Raw genomic sequence first — 19,039 nt, 5'->3', positions numbered from 1 at the left:
TTCAGCATCCAGGCAAATTTTTTCCCCTGTATTACCTTGTCATAATATTTTGAAAATTCAGACTTACATTTTCAAATTTTTGAATAAAATTATTGCTCTAGAAAGATTTCATAATTATCTTGAGGTTTGTTACCACTGGAGATACCGCAGTTTGAAAGACATGGACTTACACAATTTGAATATATTAGTATCCTATTTGCCAAAAGAATGGCAATCTGTAGCTTGTTCACTTAAAAGAAGGCTGCTAATGTGATATTTCTCTTCCTCTATATGCAGGCAGAAATTAGAGCTAAGGACAACTGAAGAAGGCCCAAGACTGATGCCTGGAAAGCAGGTTGCAGCCATAATTAAAGCAGTTGATTCCAAGTATGTGGCCCTTCCCATTGTGGGACAGGTCTTCCAGAGTAAATGCAAAGGATGCCTTTCTGTAAGTGTGAAGAACTGCATTGTGTGGCCAAATATGGGAATAATCATGCCTTAAAATTTTATTTTCCTGTTGTCTCCACTGGAAGCTTCAGTTAATTCTATGAAGAAAATTGATAAAGAACCACCAGCCGTTACTGAGTTAGAATGGCAGTAGCTTAACAATATGCGCCTGCAATGATGAATAATAATATAACAATAACTAAAAATAACTACCATCCACTCATCTCGAATCAAGAATGTTATGATGTAAGGGCAGCTTTTTAAAAGTGGCACCTAGAATGCAGGAGGAATAAGGGCCCAATGAAGTCAGGGGGAAGCGTATGGTGTCAAGAGCGCGCACAGGGATCCGAATCCAGAAAGTTCTACCACTTAGTAGTGATGTGTCCACAGGTGAAATGTTTTACTGAGCTCAGTGTTCTGAGTATTGCTGTGAGGACTAAAAAAGGATACAAGCTCTCTGCCTAAGTTAGGGAAGACTTCTCTACCATACCCCAAACTGCCCTACAGTTACAGCCAGAAATGAGATAGCATGTCCCCAAGTCAAAGTACAAATTGTCTTACAACACTTTTAATACAACAAAGAGAAATTTCATTTATTGCATGAGTCAGTTGTGATGTATGGCCACAGAAATGACTTTCGGGTCCATTATTTCATAATACTTAACCTCTTGTCAAGAGAGCAAACACTTGGCTTCGTGCTCTGTTCTTAGCTACGAGAAGATGTTCTTCCCGTGGGTCTTATTGGTGTTCAGGGAAGTAGAATGATCAAGAACTAATACCATAATTTGCTTAAAGTACAAGGCACTAATTCCTTACTAGTTTCTCAAATTTATCAAAATTGAATTAAGGGAAAACCAAAATGAAACAGAAAATCATCATTCTCAAACTTCATTTTATTTTTTACCTGTTTTTTTCTTCCATATATCATTTAATGTTCCAGTGTAATTTTCTAATGTCATGTGAGATGGAAATTGTTTAGGAAGGTGACTAATAAAACCAATGATCTTTTTCATGCTGTGAACTATTACTTTCTCCCCCCATAGTTATTAAGCATCATGAGCCATCCAAGATTTTTGATAATTATTTCATCATTATTGTAGGAAAGGTTTATGTCTCTGAGAAATTTGCTTTTCCAACTTCAGTATAATGTCACAATTGCAATGCTTTAGAGAAAAAAAATCTAAATTCACACTGATATGCTCTCTGCCCTTAGAAATGACTCAGGAAATCTTTAGCTAAGTACATCTGGAATTTTGCTTTGGAATATCCTCCTAAGATTAGATAACCAAAAGGATGTGAAAAAGAGCAAAATATGTGTATATCGCTTATTAGAAGGAGTTAATAAATTAAAAACTGGTATCATGCTGATTACCACAGAGTTGGAGAGTTGGAGGTCACTAATGGGATTTATTGCATTCTTTACAACTAGGGGAAATGTGGTCAACTACAAAAAATAGGTTCTTTAGCTTATTTCAAAGCCAAAAGATGTCATTATTTAGAACTATTTACTATTCTTAAAACCACAGTAGAATAGCAATAGAGTGTATGAGAATTACCTTTATCTAAATACTACTCTGACATATGAGTAACGAACAGTTCAGACCTCAGTAATAGTTAAACATTGCTTTCATACAAACAATAAAGTGAAGAGATAGAATAGGGAGCTCAAATTAATACAAAGATGGATTTTCGGTGAGACCCCAGTAAACAAGAAACCTGACACCTTTCTTCAGCAATTCTGATTCTTTCCCCCTCCAATATCATTGTTCCCCTCCAATACCATTAATTAATATTCTGTGCAATTTCACTATGGTAGTCAAAGCCTGGCCTCCGATATAATTCCCTTGGTGTAACCATGGAATGACGTATATGCCCGAAGCCCAAGGTCCTTTGAGCTAAATACTAATAGACAAAAACGATCCTTCTACAGAGGAACCGTCCCCAGGGTGGGTAGGCCTCTATATGTGCCTCTGAGCAGGGCAATCAGGTATAATGAGGTAAGATGTAAAAAGCTTCTTTTGCTTGTCAGATCTGAGGAAAAATTTTTTTCTGGGGAGAACATCCCTTGTAAATGTGGATGTTCAGAATTCTGAATGGGGTATGAGCCTGCCGCCATGTTTTGCAGCTCTCAGAGCATTGGCATTTCACCAGAAAACACCTGCAGCCTGACAACCTCTCCAAAGCTGAGGCTGTCAGAAGCTTCCTGGCCTTCATTCAGCGCCTCAGGACTGCGAAGAAAGAAGAGATCCTACAAATCCTAAAGGCTGAAAACAAGGAAGTACTGTAAGTTCACTGAACATCGTGTGGGGTCATCTGTTGGGAAGCATTTCTGGGTTATTGTTTTTTTGTTAAGCAAGAAAGACCCCTTTTTAACCAACTGCCTGCCCCACCTCCAAATCAATTATTTCATTGTTTTGCATTTTCATCCAACAGTTATGCCACAATGCTGTAATTTAACAGTTACTTGGCCAGAAATGCAGTAACAAGTTTTTAGCAGTGACTCAGGATGAACATTTTTTGAGTATTTATGAGTTTAAATCAGGTCTAGCTTGGTACATAGATAGAGGAGGGCAGGCTCCATCTTGACACCATGGTGCATGTGCGGTCTCATGGCTTTTGAAATTGTGTTCCCAGAACTATTAATTTACACTTGAAAAGATTTCAGAGTTGATTATAAGAACAAAAAAAGAGTATGACTTTTTCAATTGAAAAATATGATTTCATTAAAGATTCAATGATCATCCCATTGAGGCAATGTTTTATGTAGAAAATTGAGAACTGAGGTAAATAGCCAAAAGAATCTAGAAAAAGAAATCTGTGCATTATTTGAATATTTGGTGAAAGTGTGATTCATTGTACATGCACAGTAAAGACAGTTGACTTAATTCTCAAATTTACTTTGCAAGAGTTTTTTGTCTGTAATGTAGAATTTCTAAGTGCAAATTCAGCTGTGTGCTACCTGTTATCCTCGTGATATAGAATATGGCTCCGATTCATTTGACAAACACTCGAAACGGGCCATTAACGTGATCAAAAGTGGTAATTGGCCAAGTTGCACGGACACATGGCAGCAGTAGTCACTGAGTTCAAAGGACTCAGATTTTCAAGAAAAGAATTTAGGTTTTTTTCTGAGAAGTCTATTTATTCTTGATTGTATTTGTCATTTACTTGCCTTGAGGATATTAAAAAAAATTGATAGGAATTCCATATGACTAACTATACTTGGTTGCTTTCTCACAAACTCATAAATTCTCAGACCCTGTTTTAATCCTAGAACTTTAAGATGTGTTCGTAGGGTGATTTGTCTTTATATCAAACACAAAAATACTGACAAGAAAGAGCAAAAATTAGCTATTGATTTAGAATAGATATAAAACTAGACCTTAACCTTATTTGTATCCTAAAAATCTTAAGGTGGCAATGATCTGGATGACTTCATGTATTTGATGTATTTTCTAAATCAGATTATTTTGAAAATATTGTATCATATTTGACACACGTAGCATAGTGTAGTAGAAAGGATACTAGGATGAACTAAAATCAGAAGACGTAGTTTTAAATTCTTACTTCCAATGGCGTATAACCTTTAATCAAGTCATTTACATTAAGCCTCTCTGAGCCTCACTTGCAACATCTGTAAAGTTCAGAGAATAATTTGCTCTATTTACTGTAGGATGGTGAAAGGCAGGGTGGTGGAATGTAACCTTTCCCAAAGTGTCTATTGTGTGTATCCTGTAATTCGCAGAATATTAACAAGTATGCCAAAACAAAAGGATTCTGTAGGCCACTGAGTTTGAAAAACACTGCATAAAACTAAGTCAAATAGTTCTCTTTGCTGCAGAAATTTTCAGCATCTTTAATCAGATAATATTATAGATGTTTTCATAAACATTTTCTAAACTTACATGACCTTGAGAATCCCTTTTCTTAAAGCATTTTGTAGTACTAGAGTTGCATGGAAAACACTTTGGGAAACACTGATGTGATTAAAAGATCACGGACTCCTGAGTTAGAAAAACCTGAGTTCAAATCCCAGCTGTACACTTACCAGTTACAGGATGCAAACAAATGACTCAATCTCCCTGAGTCTGTTTCCTCATATGTAAGGGGGAAAATTAGTATTAAACTGGCAGAGGTGTTCAGTGGATTAAATGAGGTGATTGTGTTAATAATAGCACATATTTATTGATCGCTTAACATGTGCCAAGAACTATTCTAAGTGTTTTACAAAGATTACGTAGTTTAATCCTTCCAACAATCATAAGGTAACTGCTATTTTTAGCCCCATTTTATAAATGAAGAAATTAAAGCAAAAGAGACGTTGTCCACCTAAACTGTCGAATGCAGTGCTTACATAATAGGCACTTAATAAGTATTATCTCTCAGTTTTTGCTTTATTCCCTAGATTTTTGTTAGGATCAAAATGATATCATGCAAGTCTATCATTTTTGTAAAGTGTAAAGGACTAACCACATATATGGTGTGCTTATATGGATATAGAATATAATATTTGCCTACATAATGTGTTTATTAGTATGACAACTAGTTTCAGAAATTTTACCATCCCAGACTCAACCAACCAAAGATTCCATTAGACTAGAATATGCAATTAGAACTTTCCTATGGGATTTCCTGTCTGCCCATGCATAATTATTGTAGTTGAACTATACCATGGTCCTTTTTTAAAAAAAAAATGGCGAAACTTCTCCGTTGGGTACAAATTAAACTTAAAAGAATTTTCTATCTTTCTATTAAATAATCCTACCTGAGTTAAATTAGGCATTTGGGAAGTGTGTATATTTGCAAAACTGATTAGAGAAAGAGAACCAATTTTGGGGACTATGGCTTTTATGTATTACCCATGTAGAAAAGAATTTGAGCCTAATTTATAATTTGTTTATATAAGTTTTGTTTACAGTTCTCCAAATTACATTTGCCTTAGGCTAATATAGTAAAATTAGTTTGTGTACTCTGAGTATACACTGAATTAGGGAGAGAGGAGGTAAGGGAGAGGATTAAAATAAAATGTAGAGGTATTTTTAAGAAAGTCATTCATTTTTCTTTTGTTCAAGTAAAAAAATTTCACTTCCTTAGGAAACTCAAATCAATGGAAAGTCTGTGAATGGTAGAGATTTTAAGTAATTTCTTAAGCACCCTAAACATTGATATCCATCACTGTGCCTTTTTGTAGACCTCAGCTGGTGGATGCCGTCACCTCTGCTCAGACTCCAGACTCATTAGATGCCATTTTGGACTTTTTGGATTTCAAAAGTGACAGTAGCATTATCCTCCAGGAGAGATTTCTCTATGCCTGTGGATTTGCCTCCCATCCCAGTGAAGAACTCCTGAGAACCCTCATTGTGAGTCAGTGAACACTGGGAAAATAAACGCTCTCAGCAGCTGAAAACCTCCTAAGAATCTAAGCAGTAAAGGGAAGTTGCTAGATCAGAGTGAGGGGTGAAACTAGAGCCTTCCGTTTATTTATATTCAAATTCTATTGGACTCTCTTTTCATCCATTAATCGTTAACTGTATAGTAAATTATTTCACATAATGTCCTCTTCGCAATTCTTCTAAATAACATAAACTATATGGAAATTTAAAGATTGTGTTTACCTATTGTGTAATGTGACGGGACAAAATTTTGGATGGAAGTCTTGGTTATGCTTCAAAAGTTGATTTTAAAAGATTTATTTTGATTTCAAAAATCTTCATTGTATTTAATACACAGTACACTGAACAGATACAATTCTTCTGATATTTAAAAATTTGGGGGCTAGCTCTGGTGGCCTAGTGGAGTTCGGTGTGCTCGGCTTCGGTGGCCCGGGTTTGGTTCCTGGGTGTGGACCTATGCCACTCGTCTCTCAGTGGCCATGCTGTAGCAGTGGCTCACATACAGAAAGAGGAAGATTGGCAGTAGGTGTTAGATGAGGGCAAATCTTCCTGAGCAAAAAAAAAAAAAAAAAAAAAAAAATTATTTGAAACAAAAGCTAGACTTCTTTTGGGTCCAAAATTTAAAAATAAAAAGTGCACTTATCCCCTTATGATCTAGTGGAATAGTTTATCATCTTTTTGGAAAATGGGCTCATTTGAGAATCTGATAAAAGCAATGAAACCCCTTTTCACCCATACATAAAATTTTACATACCGTTTTCTTGGTTCGCTGATCCAGTGAACTCAATCCATAAACCTCTAGGGAGTTCACAGACCGATGTTAAGAATGTCTGGACAGGGGATATTCTATTCACTCTTCAATTCAAAGCGAGACAATGAATGTCTAAGTGTCCTCAAAGCAAAATTCTGAGTTTGCAATCTAGGAACATAAAAACATTTTCTTCAGGCATTGGTTACTTTGTCTCTTAACTAAAAGTGTCCCATGGAAATGTTTAAATGTTTTGGTAAGTCATTTTATCCCTGTTTGGCTAACAGAGTAAGTTCAAAGGTTCCTTTGGGAGCAATGACATCAGAGAAACTGTCATGATCGTCATTGGGGCCCTCGTCAGGAAGCTGTGTCAGAATGAAGACTGCAAACTCAAAGTAAGTGTGAATCCAATCTCAGGTGTTATATGCACAGTCACAGACCATTCTACGTCCTACTCACCGTGCTGCCCACCACTGGCGCCCCTAATCCCCTTACGGTTCTTTATTTTCCCTGTTTACATAGCAATTATCGCCATGTAACATACTTTATAATTCAGTTATTATGTTTATTATTTCTGTCTTTCACTGAAATGTAAGCTCCTTGAAGAAATGGATCTTTGTTCAACACCAATTGCTTAAAATGGTGCCTGGTACATGGAAAATGTTCAATAAGTACTTGCTAAAAAGCACATAGTCCGTTAACCCCCATCAATATCTATTGCCTGCCCACTATGTATCAGCTTTGAATGGTGTGTATGGTATAGTTCTTGTTTTTAGAAAAATAGCAGCCTCTAGGGCTACCTCCTAGAACAGGACTTTATCATAAGTGTGGTTCGCAGCTTTGAGTTTTAATGGTGGGAATTTACTTACTTCTAATTACTTAGAACTTTATATTTTATTTCATTTGCTCAAAACTTCCCCACTTGCCTGAATGGACTATCAGTTTTAACATCTTTCTCACTAAAATAAAACAAAGCCCTCCATAAGCATAACTAAATGTGGAAAATCCAGATGGATTAATATCCAACACAGTCCATCTTTCTATAATGAAAATAGATTAAAGATGGTGAATATGTAAAAACATAGTCTTTTTTCTGTCCACATTTATTATACAACCAGCTTCCTGTCAGTATTTTTCTTCTATTTCCAAAAGACATCACTATATTATTTTGCTGAGTGCTTGCTATTAAAAACAAGAGAGAGAACATTCTTGAAACCAAATAATTCCCAAAGAGGGAACTCATAACTAGAACATAAACTATGAAAAAGATCACTAAGAATAATGGCATTGAAAATGCTTGAGTATCAGCTTATTAAGTTCTGGCAGAAATCAAATTTGCATAATTTTTATGACATCAAAGAGTTATGACTTCTTATGTTTTTCAATTTCCACAATTGTTGAGTAGCTGGTTTACTTCAGCAATCAGATATCAAACCTCTTGGCTAAAGAGAAAACTCACATATAGAAACATCCATCCAGCAGTATTTAATGAACGTTTAGACTGTCCTAGGCGTGATGCTAATCCCGTAATGAAAAGATGCACAAAATATTCTGCCATCCTCAGAGAACTCCTAGTTTATCAACTGCAAACAGATAAATAATAATATTGAAATATAAACAGAATGCTCTGAGAATGCAGAGATGTAGCAAACTATTCTGTTTGGGGGGAAGTTTTCGCGAACGCAGTAATATTTGAGTTTAGTCTAGAAGAGCTTCTTAGGTGAAGAGATAGAAGTATGGAATGGAGGACATTCTAGGAGAAATACAACAATGTGCGAAAAAGCCCAAAGTCAAAATGGGCCTAGTATGCTTGGGAACAGTAAGAAATTCTGTGGGGCTGGAGCACAAAATACGTATGTTTGTAAGGCGGATAAGTGAGAGGGGCGATGCAGAAAAGGGGAAGAGAGAAGAAAGTAGGCTGAATCTTTATTAGTAAAAAGCTAAGGAGTCTGGCCTTCAGTACACAGAGAGAAGGGAGAACAATGTGGTTTTTAGGCAGGTGGATGACGCGCTCAGATTTTCTATTTAGAAAGAAGCAAAATGGTATATGGCCTGGGTGTTGGCTGGGTTACAGCCAGTGAGGTCTGATTGGAAACGTTTGCAACAACCTGGGCACGAATTATTAAAGCTCTGGATTAATGTAGGGTCAGTAGGGTGAAGGAGGAGACTGATTTAAGAGCCATTTAAGAAATAGAGTTAATAGTATTTAGTCAGTGAAAGGATGTGGGGAATGAGAAAGAAGTAAGAGTCTAGCTGACTTGAAGCTTCCAGGTTAGGATACTAGATGTATGGTGATGTCAACCGCTTAAGCAAAGTTCATAGAACCTGGTTTGGGGGTGGGAAGAGGGTAGAATTGTTAATTTATTTTGGCCGTGTTAAGTTTGAAATCCTTTGGGCCACCAAGTTGAGTTGTCCAATAGGCAGATGGCCACACCTATCTGCAGCCCAGAATCGGAGTCAGGGTCAGAAATAGAGAGTGGATGGAGCCTTGGGAGAGAAAAGAACGTGCATGAGAAGGAAACTTAAAGTTCTACTGATAATGGAACAACCTAGTTCTCATCACATCTTTAAAGTTACCTTGTAGGTAGCTGTAAACTATCCATTATCACCGTCATTCAATTTTGTTAATGTGTTTGAGCAACTTTTAAAAGATGCATCTTTGAAGATAATTAGACTTGGCCACTAGATGGATTGTAGTAAATGCACATTTTCTTTTCAACTTTCTGCTATATATTCTATCTTTTGCCCAAATCAAAGACATATGAATAGAAAGAAAAAGATGTAGGGGCTGGCCCAGTAACATAGTGGTTAAGTTCACACACTCCACTTCAGTGGCCTGGGGTTCACGGATTTAGATCTGGGGTGCAGACTTACGGCTCATCAAGCCATGCTATGGCAGCATCCCACATACAAAGTGGAGAATGATTGGCACAGATGTTAGCTCAGGGACAATCTTCCTCAAGCAAAAAGAGGAAGATTGGCACAGATGTTAGGTCAAGGCCAATCTGCCTCACCAAAAAAAAAAAGAAAGATAGAAAGAAAAAGATGTATTCTAAGTACAAATTTAAGTTGTCTATTGGGACAATACTTATACTACCCCAAAGGTACCTGCCATCCTATTGAGTGCTATAGCTTTTCAGCAATTACTAGCATGAAAGCTACTGCCCTGTGACAGTCTGAATGGCAACTAGACAAGTTCACAGAGTGCTAAGCCCCTACTTCTTTTTTCTATTTGTTTTCTACTTAAATTTTGTCCTCCCTGCATCCTAATTTCTTTTTTCCTCAAATTCATATTTGAAAAAATTCAAACCTACAGAAAAGTTGTAAGAATAGTACAATTCCATGAACATTTGTATACCCTTCATCTATATTTGCCAATTGTTTACATGTTGCCATATTTCCATGAACTAATTCTGTTTTCTTTCATTTTATTTTATTTTGGTTGAGCCACTTGACAGTGAGTTGCAGACATCTGACATCCAATGTTTTACTTGTAAATGCTTTTACTTCTCATTACTTGAGTGCCGTTGCATCTAGGCTCTAACCATGGACAAACGCATATTTTTGTATTTATTATATGATGAGTTCATAGTGCTGCCTTTACTTCCAATCCGATATGACAAGGTTCTTTCTCTCCTTTCCCCACTCCATAGTTACATCTTCCTTCTCCCACAGAGAAAACACTGGTTTTCAAGAACATCAATATATTGATTCATTTGCTCAGTCCTAGAACACACACAACATAGTTTTGGAATTGGTACACCAACATCACTTCAAAAGATAAACTGACTAAATAAAGGTCAAGACTTCGTCACAGTTCCTTTTTTCCTTAGAATATATCTCAGGAAATGTGTGCAGAGTTCTATGTTCGAAAGTCTCTTGGATTCTTTTTCTTTTCTGTTTAGTTATGTTATCAGTTTGATATATGCTTAAGTTCATTCATTTCTGTTTGAATTCAATTTTAGCAATCTTCCATCCTTGATTTTAATTTTATTTCTTGAATATATGAACTATTAACATGGTTCAAAAGTCAAAATGTCATTCTGAGAACATTCTCGAAGAGGTCTCCTTCCCTTCCCGGCCCCTTCCACCCATTCGCACCTGCCTCCTCTCTGGAAGCAGTGTCGTTGGTGTTTGATTTCTCTGTTCTGTGTTTCTTTTTGCACAGTGAGCAGATGTACACACATATTCTTACTTCTTTTTTCTTGCACAAGCCATAACATTCTATATAGACTCTCTTGTATCTTATTTTTTCCACTTAACACTATGCCCTGGAAATCCCCCCATCCTGGTTCACAGAGATCTTCCTCATTCCTTCTCACAACTGCCTAGGCTCCATCTGTCTGTGTACCACAATTCATTCACATCTCCTCTGTATGATCATAAGGTGGTGTCCACTATTTTGCTATTACAAACAATGCTGAAATAAATAATCTTAGGTACATTTTTTCTTATGGTTGGAGATGTAACTTCAGAGCTAGGGTTGCTGGATCAAAATTCAGATTTTTTAGCTTTTGCCATATTATCTTCCACAGAAATTATACAGTTTTATGCTTCCACCAGCAACGGATGAGAACACCTATTTCCCACAGCCTCCATAACAAATCATGTTATCAAACTTTTGAATTTTTGTATCATTCTGATAGCTGAGAAATGGCATTTCTGTAATTACACATGAAGTTTAGCATCTTTCTGTCTGTTTTGGGGCCTTGTATATCTCCCCACATTCCTCAACTCTCTCTCTCTCCCCCACGTGTGTGTGTTTGTATGTGTGTGTATTTGCAGCCTAATTTCAGAGTTTGACAAATTCAGTAGATGAATTAGATCTTAGGAATCTTTATTTTAAAGATGAAACTGAAGCCCCTAAAACACATGTAGTGGCAAGGACCAGAACCCAGACACCCTATTTCTAATTTGCTTTTCCATTAAATTGTTAACTTGTACTCAATTCCATTTTTTCTAGGCCCGGAAAAAGGCCTTTTCTGATTAAAGAACATATTTGAAAAGTAGCTAGCAAAATACGCGCCACAGTCAAGAAATATTTTTTGAACCGTGTGGCAGCATTAAGCAAATTTGGAGTCAGATGGAAACAAGCGCTTTTTAAACATTTAGGATGAGGCCTTGTGGTGGATTTCTAAGCAGTTTCACCAAATTGTTACTTAAGAGAAAGCATGTGGCACCACGTAGGTGCCATCTAATTGTTGCTTTAGAAATTCAATGAATGGGCAGTTTCACGAACAATCAATTACAAGGGAATTTTAAAAGTGACTTTATACATTCAGAATGTCTTCAAAAGTAAATATGTCCATTATTAATTATACTCATCACTTCTTAAGAATATTTTAATGCATGTATTTTTTAAAAACACACCACACCCTTACCAAGCTTTACTTGTTCATTTTCATCGCGTGCCTCAGCCAGGCAAGCAATGCAAAGCTTTCTAAAGCTTGAGGTTGTTTTCTTGGACGCAGAAGTGAAGCCAGTCTTGCTCAAGCCTTGTGTAATGAACGGTTGGGCATACGTCTGAGGAAGTCTGTGATTTTTTAGGCTGTGGTAGAAGCCAAGAAGTTAATCCTGAGAGGACTTGAAAAAGCAGAGAAAAAAGAAGACACCATGATGTACCTGCTGGCGCTGAAGAACGCCCTGCTCCCAGAAGGCATCCCTCTCCTTCTGAAGTACGCCGAGGCTGGGGAAGGCCCTGTCAGCCACCTTGCTACCAGCACTCTCCAGAGATTCGATGTCCCTTTCATAACTGCTGAGGTAAACTCCCCGAGAATGTTCCCAACCTTCACAAAAGGAAGAAAATATGCCTAAACATGAGTCAAATGCTGTCAGCCTGTTTTTTCCAATACTAACAATCTCTTTCTTGTTTAAGAATAACTCTTAAATTGAGTTGAAGGCTATTCTGAAGTAGCCTCACATTTTGAATAGATGATGTTCTGTACCCTGAGGCATAAATATTGAGGCACGTTCTCTTATTGTAAGAAACAAATCTTGTCAGAAATATCTTTACTTCTGTAAGTTTTAAGATGCTGTGAAACTTTTCGACGTTGTGAAATATCTGGGGTTAAGTCTTACTGTGTTGGTTCCTACAGCTACATTTTCAGGAAGCTGGCTAAATTAACTTTTTGTTAGGGCAGAGAATGTTTGTAAACCTCAAGATCAACCGTCTGCTGAGAATGGTGTTTCCGGTTTGCAGCTAGGCGCTTTGTCACCAGTTTTGTGTCAAAGTTGGTAGGCTGCAGTGTGACGGGCTTTTGAGACAGACAGACCCCTGCATGAATTCTGGCTCTGTCCCTTCCTAGCTGTTTGTGCTCAGGAGAGTTGTTTAGCTCCCATAGACCTGAGAACAAGGCCAACATTTAGGGAGATAGCAAACGGCAGAGGGAAGGAGAAATGAAAGAAATATTTATAAGTGCTTGGTACAGAACCCCACACACCACATTATTGCTAAGCAATGCCAGTGACCAACAAAATTATTTGTCACCACAAAACGCAATTATTTTTGCAAATTTTCTTTGGTGTTACTGTTTTTTTAAAGAAAAAAAAAAGCCCCCTAATGTAACCTATGAACTTTGGGTGATAATGATGTGTCAATATAGGTTCATCAGATATAAGGAATGTAGCACTGTGGTGCCGGCTGTTGACAGAGGGGGAGTTGTGTGTGTGTGTTGGAGGAGGGGAGATGGGCACAGAGAGTACACAACAGCTCTCTATACTTTCAGCTCGATTTTTCTGTGAACTTAAAATAGCTCTAAAAAATGAAGTCTATTCATCAAAAAAGAAAAAAGAAGGGAAGATTCTGAGGTACTTCATTGTAAGGAAATGTCGGTTCGTATAGCTCTCTCTCCCCAGAGCCCCACTGCACGTAGCAGTAGTATCTTTAAAAATCTAAATTAGTTTGGTAACACCTAAAAATTTGCTACAATAGCAAATGTGCCTCCAAATCTCAGCTTATCAAAAGTTTATTTCTCATTTGTGCTCTACCTGCTGTAAGTAAGGGGAAATGTGGCCCTAAGTTCACCACAGGAGTAGAAGAGAGGGAGAAGGCACGCCAGCTCCCAACTGCCTCAGCCCAGAAGTTACCACAGCGATTCTGCTCACGGTCCATCAGCCAGAATTATGGCCCCGCCCTAACTGCAAAAAAACCTGAGAAATGTAGGGATGCATGTGCCTTTTTAAGAGCACTAACTATTCCTGCCACAGTATCAATTTTAAAAATCTAGATGTGCACCAGCTAAGCTTGAACATCTTCTGAACAGGTGAAGAAGGCTTTAAACAGGATATACCACCAGAATCGTAAAGTTCATGAGAAGACTGTGCGCACTGCGGCAGCTGCTGTCATTTTAAATAGCAATCCATCCTACATGGAAGTGAAAAACATCCTGCTGTCTATTGGGGAGCTTCCCAAAGAAATGAATAAATACATGCTCTCCATTGTTCAAGACATCCTACGTTTTGAAATGCCTGCAAGGTATGATACTGTGCCCCTGTCTCTGCTTATTCAAGCTTATTTGTATATTGGGGTGGTACATGTGTGGCTGTTAATAATGGTTGTGGTCATTATGCTGGACTATGTTGCATAAAACCAAAGAGTTTGCCGAATTTCCCACATGAGAACTATTCGGTGGGCCAGATAAAAGAACTTCGCTTTGGCACTATGATTTGGAACTCTGGGTGTGATTTTTACTCTAAGTCTCCCGTTCAGTCTCGTGAATATATATTGCCAAATGTTTGTAATGTTTTCAAATTCAACTACATTTTTAATAGGACTATTTTTACAAATAGCACAACAAAATGATGTAAGTTCTCACCAAACAGTCTTTGACCTTGACTTTCCAAATGTTAGGGATCTTTGATACCTCATTTATCACAGACCAAAATTAATTCACCGTTTAAGTTTAAAACCTTAGACATGGCCCATGTTTCAGGACTAGCAAGGTGTGAGGCGTGGGAGCAGCAGACTGCGTTGCGCGCTTACTGGATTCATCTTCCTTCCCGTTTCCACATCTCTTCTCCTGAATTCACGGACGCCTCTCTTCACAGCGGCCCCCCGAGCTCTCTACACCCCTCACTGAAATCAGAGAGCCATAGAGGGAATGTCTAGTTCCCCTGCTGAGTACGTGCGGAGCACCATCCCCAGGAAAGATCCAATTTGAGCATTCCCAGCTGAAAAGGAAAACAGACATTGGCGAGGGTGGAAAATAGATAAAGGACATCTTTTTAAAAATCAGTAAAATATTGAAGGAAAGAAAATAAGGAGTAAGAAGACTGAAGGAACAAGAAACAGGAGGGAGTGAGTGGAAGGGAAAGCAGGACAATAAGGAAGAAGGATGGAGCAGATGAGTGAGGGAGAAAGAAGCCAGGGACTCCTGGGGGACAGAGTGGACTTCTGCGTCTTGGTCTGCTTTTAAGGCACTCTGTGGAGGAGACCCTGGGTGTGTTTGGTGCCCTTGTCTGGTGAATTTAGTGATTTAGGGACAATGAAGGGGAGGCAGTGGGGTAGAGAGCAGCCTGGGAAAGGTGAGGAAGCATCGCAAACACTGCAGGTCAGATTCTTAGAACAAAGATGCTAGAGTTGGAGGGACGTGAAAGGCCAGCTTGCTTGGTGTGTCTCTCCAGTGTGCGGGTCTAGTCTCCTGGCAAGTGGAATCCAGACTCTGCTTGTACCTCTCCAGAGGCAGGAGGCTCACCTCCTCTGAGGAACTTGGGTCATTTTTCAGAAACTCGCACCGTTGCTTCTTTGTATAACTGAAATCTTCCCCTTGGCCCTGGTTTTATCCCTGGAGTAAAGCAGAGCAGGTCTAATCATTCATCCACATGCAGGCCCTTTGAATAGTTGAGGACAACTATCTTGACCTTTCTCATCTTTTCTTCTCCAGGCTAAAATCTTGTAAACTAGTAGTATTATGGGGAAAACCTGTAAGGTTACCATTCCCTCCTCTCAATCATTTTCTACCTCAGTTCTAGATCCAGATGTCTATAGCTGATTATTTTAATGCTTTTTGCTGTGTTGTCACAATTTTATTCTTACTGATATGATTAGTGTTAAGTAGTCTGGACTGGAAAGATCACAACACTATTTAGATAGATAGACAAGACAGAACATGGGGTAAGGCCTAAGGCTTCCTTTAGAGGAGACAGTGGTTACTGACATGTCTTTTTAATTGGAAACTACTGAAATAGAAGAAATTCTTGGAAACTTGACTGTTATATATCATTATACTATTGAACAGTAGAACCATGGTGATTCAAAGATCGTGCGTCGTCCACTCCTGAAGTACGTCCATCAGTCATTTTAAGCCATCTCATAGCCAGGCATCCACACCTTCCTGTCATTTTGATACCAAACTGAATTTTACGTATGTGAGTAATGGACAGGAAAGCCCTAATCCCAAAGCTGGGGCTTCAGCTGGCACCTCTCCAGTCTTGGAGCGGCAGGAGGAAAATTTGGCCACCTCTTTTTTCCACTGAGGGTTTGATTTCGTTCCAAATCTGACTTGGGAAATAGCCATTACAATGAATGTGCAGCTTCTTCCTTTTACGTGTTGCAGCAAAATGGTCCATCGAGTTCTGAAGGACATGGTTGTTCATAATTATGACCGTTTCTCCAAAACTGGATCTTCTTCTGCCTATACTGGCTACATGGAACGTACGTAACCCAAAAAGGGGTTCTCCCTCCATGCCCTTCCCCAGCTTGGGTGATGCTGGAACTGTTATTAAATTGCGGGGTTTTTTGTCGTTAGGTAGTCCCCATTCGGCATCTACTTACAGCCTTGACATCCTTTACTCTGGTTCTGGCATTCTAAGGAGAAGTAACCTGAATATCTTTCAGTACACTGGGAAGGCTCATCTTCACAGCAGCCAGGTAACTCCTTTTCCATTAATTTTGCTTAATAAAGTACGTAAGAAATTAGTCTGAGGTAGAATAAAATATGCACTGATGGTAACACTGTAGAATGCAGAACTGAGCGGTGGCTTCTGCCATAAGTTGCTCGTGACTCCGTCATCTGCAGGAGGCGGTATGGTTCATAATCCCAGAGAGAGTTTCAAACACGAACTTGAAACCTAAGTATTTTGGTTCACTGGACTTGCCAAACCTCCATTTGCCATTTCAAAGGTATACATATTCACAAAATTGAAATCATGCCAGTATTTCTCACAAAAGTTTTAAAAAATATTTTATTTTTATTCACAGATATATTTCTTATAGTCATATATTAGTTCTGGAATATATTTTCCTTTCTCTGGATGTTTCCATGAAGAGATTGATTCCCCATAATAAAAACTTTCATAATAGAACATGGCTTTCTAAAGAGTCGTTCTATATTTTTCAATACTGATAGGAGAGAAAAGAATAAAGTGTCAGCTTTTGACAACTGGCTGATTTCCATCCCTTTGGTTTTATCTAAAATTTGGTGACAATCTATAAAGGTTTCCTAATTATGAAACATACTTTCCTTTTAGTTTTCATGCCTATCAAATTATGACCTTCTAAATAAGTTCATTTAAGCTTTAAAAATGATCCAGTGCTATACACGTGAGTTTGTATCAATATTATATTACCACACCCCATGAGAGGACTCTGCTGAGAATACTGTGCCCTTCTGTCCTGAGGAATCACCATCTGTCTTCTGATATGCACTGTGAAATGCCAAGCACCCAGTGGTCAAGGGGCTGGGTATGGAGGACAGAGAATGTGTAGGATTCCTATGTATGGTAGAGCTCAGGGTATTAGCCCTCTTCATGGCGATCAACAGCTTTCTTTTAGCTCGCGAGAAAAATTTGGTATGGAAAGGTGTGAGTCATGGCGTAGAGAGTTCCACACCCTCTCACAGCAGAAGCCTTAGGTCGACTGTCCCAACACCTCTCCCTCTCCTTTTAGGGGCTCTACAAGATAGCCAATCCATTATGTATGACAGTCCTGGAGAGACGGAGAGTCTTTCGGACAATATCATAAAGTCAAAAGCTCATGGCCTTTGTAGTCAGACAGAAGGGGTTTGAATCCTGCCTCTGCCATTTGAGCAGGGTTTTTTTTTTGCCTTATCTGCAAAATGGATAAAGCTATATGTACCTCGAGGGTGGCTGTGAGGATTAAGTGAAGAAAACTAGCTCACCTTATATTCAGGCATAGAGTTGTTTTTCGTTTTTGTCTATTTATTTATTTATTACCTAGCTACTGCAGATATTTGAATTTTATTTCATTTATTTTTTTGTGAGGAAGATTGGCCCTGAGCTAACATCTGTTGCCAATCTTCCTCTTTTTGCTTAAGGAAGATTGTCGCTGAGCTAACATCTGCGCCAATCTTCCTCTGTTTTATGTGGGATGCTGCCACAGCGTGGCTTGACACGCAGTGCTACGTCCACAACAGGGATCTAAACCTGCGATCTTGAGCCGCTGAGGCGGAGCATGTGAACTTAACCACTGTGCCACAGGGCTGGCCCCTGAACTTTTGACCCCTAGCAAAATTCTACCCATAGCTCGGAAGGCTCACCATCACTTACATAAAGGCGGGGAGCTCGCATCATAACTGATGTATCCATTTTTCCTCAGGTAGTCATTGAAGCGCAAGGACTGGAGGCCTTAATTGCAGCCACTCCTGACGAGGGGGAGGAGAACCTTGACTCCTACGCCGGCATGTCAGCCATCCTCTTTGATGTCCAACTCAGACCTGTCACTTTTTTCAATGGATACAGTGATTTGATGTCCAAAATGCTGACAACATCCAGTGACCCTATCAGTGTGGTGAAAGGACTTATTCTGCTAATAGACCATTCCCAGGTAATTCATTCATTCTGCAAGGATTTGTTGGATCTCTAAAGTGTGCCAGGCACAGTTTCAATGTGCTCTATGCTTGGAGGATACAAGACAAAGTTCCACTCACCTTGGAGCTCACATTCTAAGCATTCGGTCCTCTTGCTATTGGTGCCCTTTCTCCTTTTCTCCTTTGCTGTAGGTAAGCAGGGTTTGTGTGTGTGTGATTATTGTGTGTGTGTGTGTGTGTTTGCCTTTATTAGCTGATTCAGACTTCTCACTGCCGAGGCGAAAGAGAAAATACTCAATATAATATAATATAATGTCAATTCAATAAAACTGAAAGAAAAAAAGAGAAAATACTTATGCTAACAGAAATGAGAACTTATGGAGAAAATAACCTCAGATACAACAGAGCAGAGGTGGCACTACCTCTTCATGTGGTTTTCCTGGGCACAAGGGCATAGATGATATTTATTGTGAAGGCAGGCACTGAACTGCATGGCTTCCTAAGTCACCAATGACATTTATCATGACAGCGATGATGAAGATCCAGAGAGTGCATCGTCTTGACCCTGCCAAGTTAGTAGAGCCACAAACAACCACTGACACCAACTACGTGTTTCATGGAGACTCTTTACTCAAAATTCTCGTGTTCACAGAATCTTACAAAGGTTCATTCATTATCAGAGAATAGGAGTACTTTCACTCACTTGA

The 19,039-nt window shown here is 38.7% G+C and overlaps 1 protein-coding gene across 1 annotated transcript in view; it reads left to right on the top strand.

The window, feature by feature from the left end:
- MTTP (microsomal triglyceride transfer protein) overlaps positions 1-19,039 on the top strand; it is a 45,392-nt gene that overhangs the window by 15,947 nt on the left and 10,406 nt on the right. The window contains exons 7-15 of the mRNA XM_008538147.2: positions 277-427; positions 2,552-2,709; positions 5,618-5,786; positions 6,855-6,962; positions 12,115-12,327; positions 13,830-14,041; positions 16,122-16,219; positions 16,314-16,435; positions 18,122-18,349. Of these exons, the coding sequence (XP_008536369.2) occupies positions 277-427; positions 2,552-2,709; positions 5,618-5,786; positions 6,855-6,962; positions 12,115-12,327; positions 13,830-14,041; positions 16,122-16,219; positions 16,314-16,435; positions 18,122-18,349 (1,459 nt within the window). The remainder of the gene's footprint in view (positions 1-276; positions 428-2,551; positions 2,710-5,617; positions 5,787-6,854; positions 6,963-12,114; positions 12,328-13,829; positions 14,042-16,121; positions 16,220-16,313; positions 16,436-18,121; positions 18,350-19,039) is intronic.

This window comes from Equus przewalskii, chromosome 3 (genome assembly GCF_037783145.1).
Source record: "Equus przewalskii isolate Varuska chromosome 3, EquPr2, whole genome shotgun sequence".
NCBI classification, from domain to species: domain Eukaryota; kingdom Metazoa; phylum Chordata; class Mammalia; order Perissodactyla; family Equidae; genus Equus; species Equus przewalskii.
Note: the sequence above shows the minus strand (reverse complement) of the source record. Positions and strands in the feature narration are given on the sequence as shown.